Source organism: Procambarus clarkii, chromosome 29, assembly GCF_040958095.1.
Source record: "Procambarus clarkii isolate CNS0578487 chromosome 29, FALCON_Pclarkii_2.0, whole genome shotgun sequence".
In the NCBI taxonomy this organism is placed as follows: domain Eukaryota; kingdom Metazoa; phylum Arthropoda; class Malacostraca; order Decapoda; family Cambaridae; genus Procambarus; species Procambarus clarkii.
The window spans coordinates 6892407-6905564 of record NC_091178.1 but is presented as its reverse complement, the minus strand read 5'-3'; the positions used below and the strand labels follow the sequence as shown (position 1 = coordinate 6905564).

Sequence of the window (13158 nt, the reverse complement as noted above, 5' to 3'; positions counted from 1 at the left end):
AATTTAAAATTATGAATTTAGTGGTCCATGAGGTCGGAAAGGTCGGTGAAAGAAGTCTTTCACCGCATACGAAATACAAGTCAGAAAATACAATAGAAAAGTCTTTCACCACAACACCCACACAGCGAGGGTACCAAGCAGTTTTCGTCTTATGATTCAAACACACTATGGCGAGAATAGTTTATTAATAAATTTAATTATTAATAACTTTAATTATAAATTATATAAATTTGAAGAAAATATTAAGGGTAATGAAATACTGTAGATGAAAGTGTTACCCTGGGTAAAATAACTTGATAACATTAACATTGTAAGTTAACAATACACAACTTGTTCAATTAAAATAGATTTAAGTTTAACATCTATATCTGTTACAACATTTGTCCAAGATTGGCCAGATGCTTGTAGTTAGCCTCACACAATTTTCTGTGATGTGTGATTGTATTGCGAGTGTCGTGGAGAGCGTGGTTGGGGTTCAGCCCCGTGCCGATCTTCAAGGATGATTGGCTCCTATTGCAAGTCAACAACGTCTATGAAGTCTGAAATGGGGGTATGATTTTCCACTGAGCTTTTCAAAACAATTTTTGCTGTTTTATCATCCAAAAAACTTAACCACTGCAATGTTAGTTACATCAAAGCATGCTATCCATAACAGCATGCAGTTTGTTACCAGTAACAGAAGACCATTGATTCTGCCAACAGGTACGGATTGAGGAATGAATAACTGGGTAGAAGTCAAAATAATGAACACATTTGTAGGAAATGGGGCAAGTGTAGATAGTCTCCTTAGCAGCAGCTCATTTAAAAGAGACCAGTTTGGCTGGGAACCCAACAAACTCGACTGTCTTAAATCTGCTGGAGATAAGAAACAACCAATGTTTAATTTCGACTATCACAGGATGGACAGGATTAAAGAACTCCAAAGCCATGAGGGCACTGTGAGAGTCAATTGCAACAACAAAGGAAGATTGAGAGCAAAAAACAGTTGATGAAGGGCATACCAAATTGCATAAAGTTCTGCCGTGAAGATGCTAGTTTCCGAGGGCAGGCAACACGTATAGGTATAGTCAGGAAACACAGCAGAGTAGCCTACAACGTCGGCAGACCCCATCTATGAAGACAGAAATGGAGCGAGAGCATGAAGAAAAGTCAGCAAGAGACTATAGAACTAGGAGAACTGAAAAAGCTTTTGTCATGCAGGCCAAGGTTTTACAAATCTTAGGAAGAGGGACATGGAGGAGGGTCCCTCCATGGGGGCAAGGATAGAACGACATGAGGAGAAATATTGGCAACACAAACCGCGAGAAAGAGAACCTTGCAGGCAGGATAATTGTACAGAAAGGGGAAGGTGGTGAAAGAGAACAGGGCCCACAGGAGCGGTAGTGGTCAAAGTATGCCATAAGGGAGAGTGAGGGAGTTGTAGGGACCACACAAAGTAACGAAGACAATAGCGATCACAGCACTACAGAGCCCGGCCTTCCAGCATAGTCCGACTTGGGGTATGGGCACCAACCCCATGAGTCTGAGAAGTTAAATCGATGTCAGAGAATAGCATAAAAATGAACAGGTAAAAATTTTGTCCATGAATAAGCCCCCATATCCATCATGGAGCCACAAATAGAGGATAGGATATCCAAAAAGATGGGACCCCCAGGGATGCATCATGGATATACACCTTGCAATTGCCACCTTAAGAACCGTCAGTCTGTCAAAATCGGGCTCAGCATCGAAGGGAAATTTTGACAATAAAAGTTTCCCCTTGCTCGACAAAGTCAGGTACCACAGTTCTACGGGTGAGAGAATGTGCCTTCCCAAACACCCGGCATCAGAACAGAAGAAGACATCGGAAAGAATATTCAAGAATGGCAAAAAGTCAGCAGAACGGGGACAATCGGAAAGGAAAAGAGGTGGGGAGGAAAAATGAAAGAGGAGGAAGAGTAAAAAGCAACCAGCAAAATTTATGAAGACAGCAGCAGGAGCATAAGAATTCAAATGGACAGAGGACAAGCTGTCCCATAGAGCATCACACTACGACAGTCGCCCACCAAGCTTCCTCACGACGGCAATGGGCTGGAAAGGGAGGGAGCACTGGGTATAAAAGACAATGTTAGAAATATAAAAAAATATATATATATTTTGCCAAAATCCCTGTATGCCACAAAGATTATATAAAATGGATAAATTTACACGTTAATTAATCACATACTTTATTGAGTGGTAATTGAGTACAATTTATTGCAAATCTTTCGAAGTCAATTTTCCTGTCACTTCTTCCTCTTCACTGTCACTGGACACATCCATGGCTTTGCTCGTTGTTGTCTCTGTAATGTGCTTCTTTATTTTCATAGGTGGTGTCGGTAAGGCTTCTTCATCTGACTCAAATGGATCTTTTGCAACTTGCACTACTTCCATCAGATCCTGGAGGTCTTCTACAGGTTCCTGTGGAATTCTAAATTCTGATTTGTTTTTACTTTTTATTTTTCTCATGATTCTCTGCTTTAAGTAGGTTTCATCAGATGTAAGGCAATTGGTAAAGCCTTCTGGTTTGATCAGTGCTTTCCTCCTTTCTAAGTCTTCATCTACTGATTTTTGTACCATTTCAGCTGAAGCTTTAGCTTTAGAAAATGCATTACGAATGCAACCCATAATTTGTTCTTTCTGAAGTGACACTCTGCCTGGAAATACGAGTGAGGTTATCTCTCCATGAGGATTTAAGCCAACCATTAACTTCCCAGACATCACCTGTTGGAATAATAAAATTTCATAAATCAATTATCACTGTACTCTCTAATTCTAATTATTCTTAAAAATACAATATATATGCAATACTGTATATATATTTAAGAGCTTCGGAAATAACATTCATATTTGGATGGCGTTATAAACACAAATACACATGTTTACACTTGTTCCATCATATAAGCTGGGAGCGCTCACATATGTTTTTATGAACAGTATTTGCATTCTGTATGCATGATAAAATCGTGGTGTGTCCATCATATAGAGCATTTTTACCATTAAAAAGACCAGCTGCTAAGTTTGTTGACAAACACTAGTGACCAGAATGAGGAAACAGAAGTAAATACTCTATTCCTGTATAGCACTTACCGAGAAATATGACCAGGAGGATGATGAACCCTTAAATGGAGTAGCATTACTACTAAGAAATAACAATGTTTACACACCATTGTCCAGGGACATATACAAAATGACTATATTTGTCTCTCTTGTCCTTCCACAGCTTTGCTATCAACATCCAGAGGCTGATATTTCTATTAAATTGTTTGTTATATACTGTGCTTGTGTTAAGTCAATAGAGATTTAATTCCTAATTTTCAATCATAAAGTATTATACAGAATGATAATTATTCTCAAATTTATCCATAGCCAATTTATATCTAGGTCCATCCTTCTCTCAACACAACCAAAATAGAACTTCCAATTGATGTTCTACCCATCATTTCCAGCTGACCAGTGAGAATGCAGGACCAGATTAATCTGTCAAGAGGATGGGATAACCACCTCACAGTTCAGTACACCCTCATGGACAAACTATTACTAAATTCTTATTTGGTAATTCACTATCACTCTCTCTGGAGGAGACTAAATTGGACTAGGCAAAATGCATCAGGTCCAATCAAATTTGAAAATGAACTTTGAAGAATTGATTAATCAACTTCCTACTCAAGTGAAAAAGAATGTAAGATATATACAAAGAAGATTCATGTTAGAATCACTGACCAAAATCTTTTGGTTATTCAGTACAGTAGTCAACCACACGTTTACATAAATGTTATTATATCTATATTGAATTATTATCTATAAAGCCATTTTAATGAAGTACCATATAATCAAAGCCTAGTCTCATAGGAAAGAATGAGATAAAGGTGTTCTGGAATCATACTGATTGAGTGGGGAAGCTTCAAGAGTGTAGTTATTGTTCTGGGGGAGATGAGTGCTAGGGTGGGCTGTAAATGTAGTGGAGAAATTGTTGGAAAGTGGCATGTGTAAATATACTTTGTTTGAGCATAGGTTCATCACAGGTATTCATGGAGGCAAAGTGATGAAATGTTGCAAATTAATATGATTGATTGTAAACTCACTGTTTATTGAAGCTGTACAAGTAATGTAGTGTGAAAAGATGAGAGGTTTATGAGAGGAATGTTTGTGGAGTCAGATCATTATGCAGTGCTGTTCAAAATTAGGGTAAGTGGGTGATGGGTGCTTGAATCAGAGAAAAATGTATAGCAGGTGACTAAATGTAAGGAAGATGACAGTGGAAAGAAGTGTAAAATTTATAGAAAAATTTTGGTAATTTTGGTAAAATATTAAGATACCGTATTAGACGATTTAATGGAATGGGAATGTAAAACACGGTAAATATGTGTTTGGGAGCAGACAATGAGATCCCTAAAAAAAAAAAAGCGTAGTAAGTTGGTGAAAAAGGGAAGGAAAAGAGGCACTACATAGTTCACAGGAAGTGTCCTAGGCTGTTAACCTCCATGCTTTGAGGCTTTTATTGTGACATTCTGGTATTGCGCAAAAATTTAAGTGTTATTGTCTGATAACAAAATTATCTGATAGTGCTGAACACTTTTTGCACTTTCCAAAGTCGCTAATTTCGATCAACATTTGCAATGTTTTCAAAGTGTAGGCACCATAGAAATATCAGGAACCTGACTCATGACAGGTACTTGTTGAACTTATATTTGAACTTATACTTGTTGTACTTGGCTTGGAACAGCGCAAAAATGTTTCCAGTAATCCTGTATTACGTGTTCCACAGAATGTTTCATAAGCATACACAGAGCTAAGAACACGTACAATTCAGCCATAGTGGTGTCCTTTCATCATGTCATAAATGAAACAGGTAATAAGCCACCTACATGTTTGAAGTTTCAATGCATACATATTGGTTTCATCAGCAAAATGCAGTATTGCATGAATGGCTTATCAAAATACAGTAAGCCATAAAATATTCACTTTCACTCATATCTTTACCTGTATTGTATATGAGAAAGTGGGTGCAACACCAACATCAGTACAGTATCATCAAACTGTGATTTTGTGTAGTACAAAATTATCACAGTCCTCCCTTGTGAATTCACCCATGCATTTTGTACTGGCATCACCACCACTGGCATAGTAACACCACCTTGGAAGTCACTAACACTCGGTTCATCTATGCTACTTGTATCAGAAGCAGCATCACTGAACACAGAAAATTATTCATCTATAGTACTGTATCACTTTCTTCAAAAATTGGAGACGACACAGGTGGTGATAATAATGGTGAAGGCAATGGCCTGGGAGGCCGCAGCATGCCTGGCACTTGCCCTGTACTGGATACGCTTGATGTATCATCCTCATCATGCTCTATCACTTGTGTTAGGTCTTTATCATGCCTTCCTTCATCAAGATCACTACTCTTATCTTCTTCAAACCATAAAGTCTGAATTTCACCATAAGAGAGCGCTCTTTCGACACTGCGTCCGAGAGGGGATTCGGAGTCAGAGGCGCATGCACGAGCCATGGTTACCCACGACCCTGGGGCATACTGAGAATTTTTTTCAAGATGGCTGCCACTCACTGGAGGTCTCAGGCGTCCATCTTGTACCCAGCCTTCCGTGCGCGCATTTTGATTCTTAAGATATCATAACATCACTCCTGAGTCGGGTGGTGCCACCATACCCCATGTTATGTCAGTGCAGTGGTTAAGGAGAAAAGGAATGCATGAAAAACATTGCAGCAGAAGTATGTGCAAAGTAATGTGAGACATAACACATACCCAGTATAATAATTGCATATTTAATACTGTATTAATAAAACTGTTCTATGAATAAAATTTACAAAAATTTAGTTAAAAAATTCCTTACCCTTTCTTCTTTTTCAGTGGGATCCATAAGCATATAATACTTATCATCAACTACAAAAAATGCATATGTGAGGCAAACAGGCACTTTCTTCATGAATGTGGGAATAGGTTCACGCTCCTTCAGAGTGTGAATGGTGACACGCCCGTCTTCTTCTACTGTTACATCAGGACGATGAAAATGGCGTAGAGCCGCAACAGAAGCTATATTACATGCATCGCCTAGGTTACCTGCATGATTCAGAACCTGAAACAAAAGTTACATTTTATTAAAATTTAGCAGTAAATATTTTCTTCTCACCATTTTTGATGTATTAACTACTGTATAACTAAAATTAAAAACTGCATGACTTCAAAATGTATTATTCAAAGTAAATTAAGAAGCATCAATAGCTAAAGAAAAAATACTGATACATACCAACTCACAAGGAACAATACTAGTAGTGTCTAACGAGTTTTGCAGGGCTACATGCCGTTACTGATATTACAACAGTAACACAATAATTGGAAAACAAAAAAATTAAAAACATATGCACATAATGTAGTTTTCCCCCCTACCATTGTTTGAAGTGTACCTCAAAGTTTTTAAAACATAAAAGTTTAGTAGTGCACGCAGCTGACACAGAGTTGAAAACCAAACATTCTGGAAACTATTCCAGGATGACTTTTCCAAATGTACTGACCAGGATTCTTGGTATTTTCTGATGCCTTTATACTCCATCAATTGACTTCATGTAACTGTAGAATATACAGTACAGTGCAAACTTGAAAATCCAGACTTTGATATACTGTACTATAATGAAAACCTTGAAAGCTCTGAAAGATATGGCTACCATAACAATGCAGTATTTGAAAGTTCTGAACAGTGACCTGCACTTTCATGTGCGTGGAAAATTAGAAACATCCCAGCATCATTAATACAGTACCTTTCAAATGTCACCACAAGATCCTACTGGTACTTGGGGGAATATCTTGGGGTTATCTTGGGATGATTTCGGGGCTTTTTTTTTTTAGTGTCCCCGCGGCCCGGTCCTCGACCAGGCCTCCACCCCCAGGAAGCAGCCCGTGACAGCTGACTAATTCCCAGGTACCTATTTTACTGCTAGGTAACAGGGGCATAGGGTGAAAGAAACTCTGCCCATTGTTTCTCGCCGGCGCCTGGGATCGAACCCAGGACCACAGGATCACAAGTCCCGCGTGCTGTCCGCTCGGCCGACCGGCTCCCTCTGGAGCCGGTCGGAATACTGGAATACTGGAGGATATCATCCAGTTAAAGCAAGCTGTAGAAAGTAAGTAATTAGAGAAAGGAACTCCAGCCACAGGCCCTCAAGGTGAAAAAGTCTCAAGGCTTATGCAACAGTGTTTAGAAAAAATATGCATGAGAAGCAAAAACAAGGCAACAAGAAGCACAGACACCCACCCTCAGGACAAAGTTCAAAATAAAAGTTAACACTTTGCTGAAATATGAAGCCAGGAATAACTTTTGGCTCAAATATAGTAAGTGTTTTAAATTTCAAGTCAATATGATAAGGTGTTCTCACAATATTGAATTGAAAGCTTAAGAAAAGAAAAAGTAACATAACAAAGCCATTAGGAGAGACTGTTTAAACACTAGTTTACTGTTAATTAAGTTAATTAAGTTCATTAATCATTTTGAATCTAAAATGAGATAGTAAGATGAGTAGTTGAAACACTTACGTAAATTTTTCTTACATGTGGGTAATTTATTCATAACATTTGCTTTATATGAAAATTAATAAAGTGAAGAATCATTATAAACAAGGTGATCAACGGTACATACACTTTTTTAAGAAGTGAGAAGCTAAACTTACCGTGACATCCACTCGAATATGCCACACACACTCCTCTGCCATGATACACAGGGAGTCAAGATCAAGACACCGTGACTCTTTGATATTTCTATCCAGGATTAACTGCAACTCGTCAACAAGATCATTTCCTCTTCCAGGTTCAAAATGGGGTGCAGCCATGGGTGATAAGTGAACAGAAATTGATAATTTGCCTTCACTCGGTCGAGATGGCCTTGGCTCAACCACTTCACAAGTTACCTGTAATACAGTGGAATGTAATACTGTATGGAATATATATTTGTTGAAAAAAATCATGTGTTTACTTTCATGAAATGTCCCTTTCTGGTAGACTCCCTGAGCTTAGTCACTAACACAGATAAGCCTCAAGATCATACCAGGTGGAAGGTGTGGGAAAACAGGTGTGGAGGGAGGCAAGTGATGATGAGGAAGGTGTGGAGAAGCAGGTGTGGAGGGAGGCAAGCAATGATGAAGAAGGTGTAGAGAAGCAGGTGTGGAGGGAGGCAAGTGATGATAAGGCAGCCTGTCCTAAGATTTCCCAACGTCAAGAAAATGGTCCATTTAAAGTGTCCTCTTCTAACCTACCAGAGGACCCAAAACAGAAAAGGGACAGTACATCACTTTCGCAAGCTGCTTCCATTTTCTAGTATGACAATTTTTGGCCTTATGTAACACATACAAGTGAAAAGTGACATTCTTTGCAGGAGGGCAGGTTGGATGAGGAAGGTGTGGGGAATCAGGTGTGGAGGGAGGCAAGTGATGATGAGGAAGGTGTGGGGGAAGCAGATGTGAAGGGAGGTAAGTGATGCTGTGGAATTTTATAACACTGGAAACAAAATCAGCCGAGATAAATGAATGACTTGTTTTATCAAATAAGAACTAGGAAAGTAAATTGTGATGAATTCAAGATAATGTCATGAACAATTAAACAAAAAATATAATCTCCAAATTTTACCATTTTAAAACATTTCATTATTGTAGTTAATTAAGATACAATTTAAACAAATTGTAATTCTCTCCAGATGAACAGCTGAAAAACGAAGGATGATTTTCAGACATACCTGAGCTATCACTCTAGTCTGTCCAATGGTGGCAGTGCAGCATCCATAATCCTTACCAAAAGTAAGCGTTATGTCTCGAACTTCGAGAAACTCTCGGTTGTCATATCGAAGCCCAGCCTGAATGGTGGACACTATTGATGTTCTCTCGCAAGTACTTAATGGAACCTCTTTCATCTTGACTTGTTAGAATAGCAGCAAGCTGGGGAGATAAGTCTAGTTATAGTGATTAGGCAGAAATTATTCAAATTAAGTTTATGTCTTTCTGACTTTACCCATTTGTCTAATTATCAGTCCAATTATTTGCTCCCAGTCCCAACATATTGTAATGAAAAATGTTTGGTGTGTAATTAATTTAACACTATTCACCTAACCAAAACAAAAATAAACTTATTATCATACAATATTTATAACAAAAATATCTGAACTCTCTAACTACATTTTTTTTATTATTATTTTCTACCACAGACGTGGCCACACATTAAAAATGCTAACCAGCATATATACATTTTCTTCTGTCCTCCATGGACAGGGTGAGAGATTTGTTAAACATATAGTTCAGGGATTTATTGAACAATCAACCACAGAAGGTGATTGTAGTCCTTTTAAAATGCTAGGCTAAGCTACATATGTAAATACATAAATACACAGATTAACGTATGCCCTACAGTAGCCCTTTATCAAATAAATTTGCACACAAAAAATGTGTAATAAAAGAGGTTATGTGCAGTCAATTTTCTTACCCAACAGAAATCAATGCATTGGAAAATTGGATGCATTTAACAAATTCCAATCCAATTTTTTCTGATGCAATGGGTTATGTATCTTGATAATCATGATAAAGCCAGCTTAACTGATTTAGCCCACTAAAAATTACACAATATTTTCTTCAATTACCTGGATTTTAAGTTATCTGGACATCCAGAGGTACAAACCAGTCCAGAAAATCAGGGTTGCATGGTAATCATCTTAATTTTTATATTTAATAACAAAAATTTATAATTAAAAAAGCTTTATATTAGTATTAACAATGTATTTTTTCTGGATGATTTTGGTATCAAACCATGATACAGGTGGTGTTAATCTGTGCAAGTGTTGCATTCTTGAAAAAAAACAAAAATGTAAAGCCAAACTCGGGCAAATCAAACTCATGAGAAAACTAGGGTTATATTCCAGATACAGTACAGTGTATTGTACCTTCAAAAATAAACTTTTCTCACTATTCTCAAATAAATATGCACTATACCTAAACATCATTTGTTTAAACTTTATTTGATACTTTATAATCCTTACTTTACAGTTAACTTAACATTTACATAATTTACATGCACAAGCATGTAAATTGTATCATCCACTTTTATTAGCCAGTTCTTTATGTTCTTATACGTTTCTCCATTCAGCTTGAAACTTACACATCTTCCTTTTTATCTTCATTACTTCTATTGATGCAAATTCACACACAATAGGAAATTACCAGAAATCCAATAATTAAACATTAAAAACAATTACTGTATTGCATAAAGTAAATGAAGGATAATTACCATAAAATTAATATAGCCCTGGTTCTATGTATTCAGATAGGCCTCAAAAAGCCAAAACAATTAAAACCACATATACAAGGGAAAGGAGGATGCATAACATATATATATACAGTATATATATATATCTTGCATCACTGGATAATTTTAAAGCGTTGACTTCTGTGTGGAATGGGGGTTGGTGTCCACTTCACCAGAGACTGCTGCTGCAAGGACACATGGTACAAAGCTGCTACATTTGTAAAATTGCTTACTCAAGTCCTATAAGTTAACTTGTTTATTTTTAAGTGTTTACTGCATTAAACCCTTAAATTTTACTAATTTACAAGATGTTTCTTTCTGTTATTAACGTTAAAAAAAAAAACTTATGTACTGTTGCTAGAAGTACAGATTCCATAATGTAATAGTCTATGCCTGTCAGCAGTAGCACTTTTATATTGTATATCATTTGTTATACTTCTTTAACATTTTCACATATGTCAGAGTATTTATCTATTAGTACTGTATATCCATTTATAACTATAAATAATTTATTATCTAAATTACTCCAAACACTTTGCATGGTAGTGGCTTCATTTGTATGTGTAACCCCTTATCCCTACAATTGTCTTTTCCTCTTATGTTCTTTGAATACACATTTTCATGAATAAAAATTATTATTATTATTATGCAGTACTTATTTTTCTGTCGGCAAACAAAAATTTTCCTCAAGCAGCTTGGTGCTCAGTATGGACCTTGTTTGCTCTAACTATTAAATTCCAACAATAATAATTACAATATCCACAAATTTGTTATAATTAAAAACATTATATTATTTTGTGCTACAAAAACTTCCCAAGATAAGCTTTGCTCAAGTGTCTACAGGCGAGTTCTGTCACACACTGCCAGAATACTGAAGGGTGAAAGCCACCGACAAACAAATCACAAATTATCACATACAGGAATTTTCTTAACCTTTAAATTAATGGCTAATACAGTATTACAAAGTATAATTTTTAAAAATTCAGAATCTCTATTTGTGAGAGACTTTACACGAGCCAAAAGAAATGGAACTAAAAGTTTCATTAACGATTTTGGTTAAAGAGTTTTTTATAAAATGTGTAAATTTGTATTGTCTTTTTATATACTGTATTAATATTATTTAACTATAAATTAGAAGGAGCTTAACTATAAATTAGAAGAATAATAACTGTATTATTATATAATTAAAATAACATTCCCTCTAATGTGTTACGTGTGATTTCCTCAGAGGCTAAATGTCTCCTTCTTCTAGCCAGATGTGGTACTCCCTCCCTATTTAATGCTAACTATAAATTATATTTTTATATCCAAGTAACAAAAGGCAAAACTGTGTCTTCCATTTTCCAATCAGTAGAAATCTTTACATGCTAATCATGCCCATGCCACCTCCGAGTGGCTTAATCTTCATCAATCAATCAGTAGAAATCTAGTTAAACTATCTGAATGAGTGTATGATTCGGACGACATTTCAACTAGCTTCACTGGCCAGATGAAATTCGAACTTGTGGTAATTGTACCCTGATCTGATGCTGGCGTTATTGATACCGACCGGGCCGGGCCGCGGGGACACTAAAAAGCCCCGAAATCATCTCAAGATAACCTCAAGATGAGGAGAAGGAACGGAGTCTTATCCTCTTGTATGTGCTGTAAAAGCACATTTAATTAAAGTTGTTACTACTCCAAGTTAAAGTGATGCGTATGCATCCTTTACAGGTTCTCTGCGTTGCTGAGTTAGTTAAAAAAAAAACATTTACTATAAAAAGTAAAACTATACCAAATAACATTTGTTTCAGCTATGAACGTAGAGAATTACTTGGTGCATGAGTGTTTACCTGCTGTACATGAGCAGTGAAGGAGTTGTTGTTGTGTTGATTTAGGGGCGACGACGATCGTGGGATCGGATGCGCCCGCAGTGAAGGAGCAGCCACCACAACACATGTATCACAACACATCCGCTACCGTTCTTGTACGGCTATCCTACTCAATCCCAATCTTTCATGAAATCATTGTTCATTATTATTCGCATTTAAGGTACTGTCAATATTATTATTACTAATGGAACAATTGATATTATTGTGTCAATAATAAATTTAAAAAATAAACACTGATGTTTTCAAATTTTTGTTCACGTTTAAACTAAAGAACTGTTGGTGACGCTTATGACAGACACGACCGCCGGACCTTATGGTATATTTACACTAGAGGGAGTCAGCGCGTGTGGCTGTACTCACCTAGTTGTGCTTGCGGGGGTTGAGCTCTGGCTCTTTGGTCCCGCCTCTCAACTGTCAATCAACTGGTGTACAGATTCCTGAGCTACTGGGCTCTATCATATTTACATAATCAGAGCTTTAATATACCAATGTGCTTTAATATACTTACTAATCTCTCTCATCTCATTTTTTTCTTGCAATGTATCTGTTATCATTTTATTAATACTGCTAGAATTTACCTACTTAAAATTATCTGTTAGAAAAAGGACCTGCCCGAAACGCTGCGCGTACAAGATTCAGACCACAGTCTCCGTGGTGTAGTGGTAAGACACTCGGCCGGCGTTCCGCGAGCGCTTTGTCCTGGGTTCGTATCCTGGCCGGGGAGTATTTACTGGGCGCAAATCCTTAACTGTAGCCTCTGTTTAACTCAACAGTAAAATGAGTACTTGGTTGTAAAAACGATTCTTCGCGGCGGGGATCGTATTCCAGGGACAGTATTCCCACATGTGAAGGGATCCACATGAATCTTACTTTATACCCAGTTTTCTTAACATTCTCTCTACACTCTATCACAATATTCTGATATACTGGGCGTCTGCTATTTAAAGACTAACGCTCATCTGCTGTCAA

At 37.0% G+C, this 13158-nt stretch overlaps 1 protein-coding gene across 1 annotated transcript; it reads right to left on the bottom strand.

The window, feature by feature from the left end:
- Positions 1-2194: 2194 nt before the first annotated feature.
- On the bottom strand, positions 2195-12285 carry LOC123764986 (uncharacterized). The gene is made up of 5 exons (XM_069333365.1): positions 12151-12285; positions 8763-8961; positions 7705-7941; positions 5877-6119; positions 2195-2742 (listed from the first exon to the last, which is right to left on the bottom strand). The coding sequence occupies exons 2-5, from the start codon at positions 8934-8936 to the stop codon at positions 2233-2235; spliced, it is 1164 nt and encodes a 387-aa protein (XP_069189466.1). The 5' UTR covers positions 8937-8961; positions 12151-12285; the 3' UTR covers positions 2195-2232.
- Between the last annotated feature and the right edge of the window lie 873 nt (positions 12286-13158).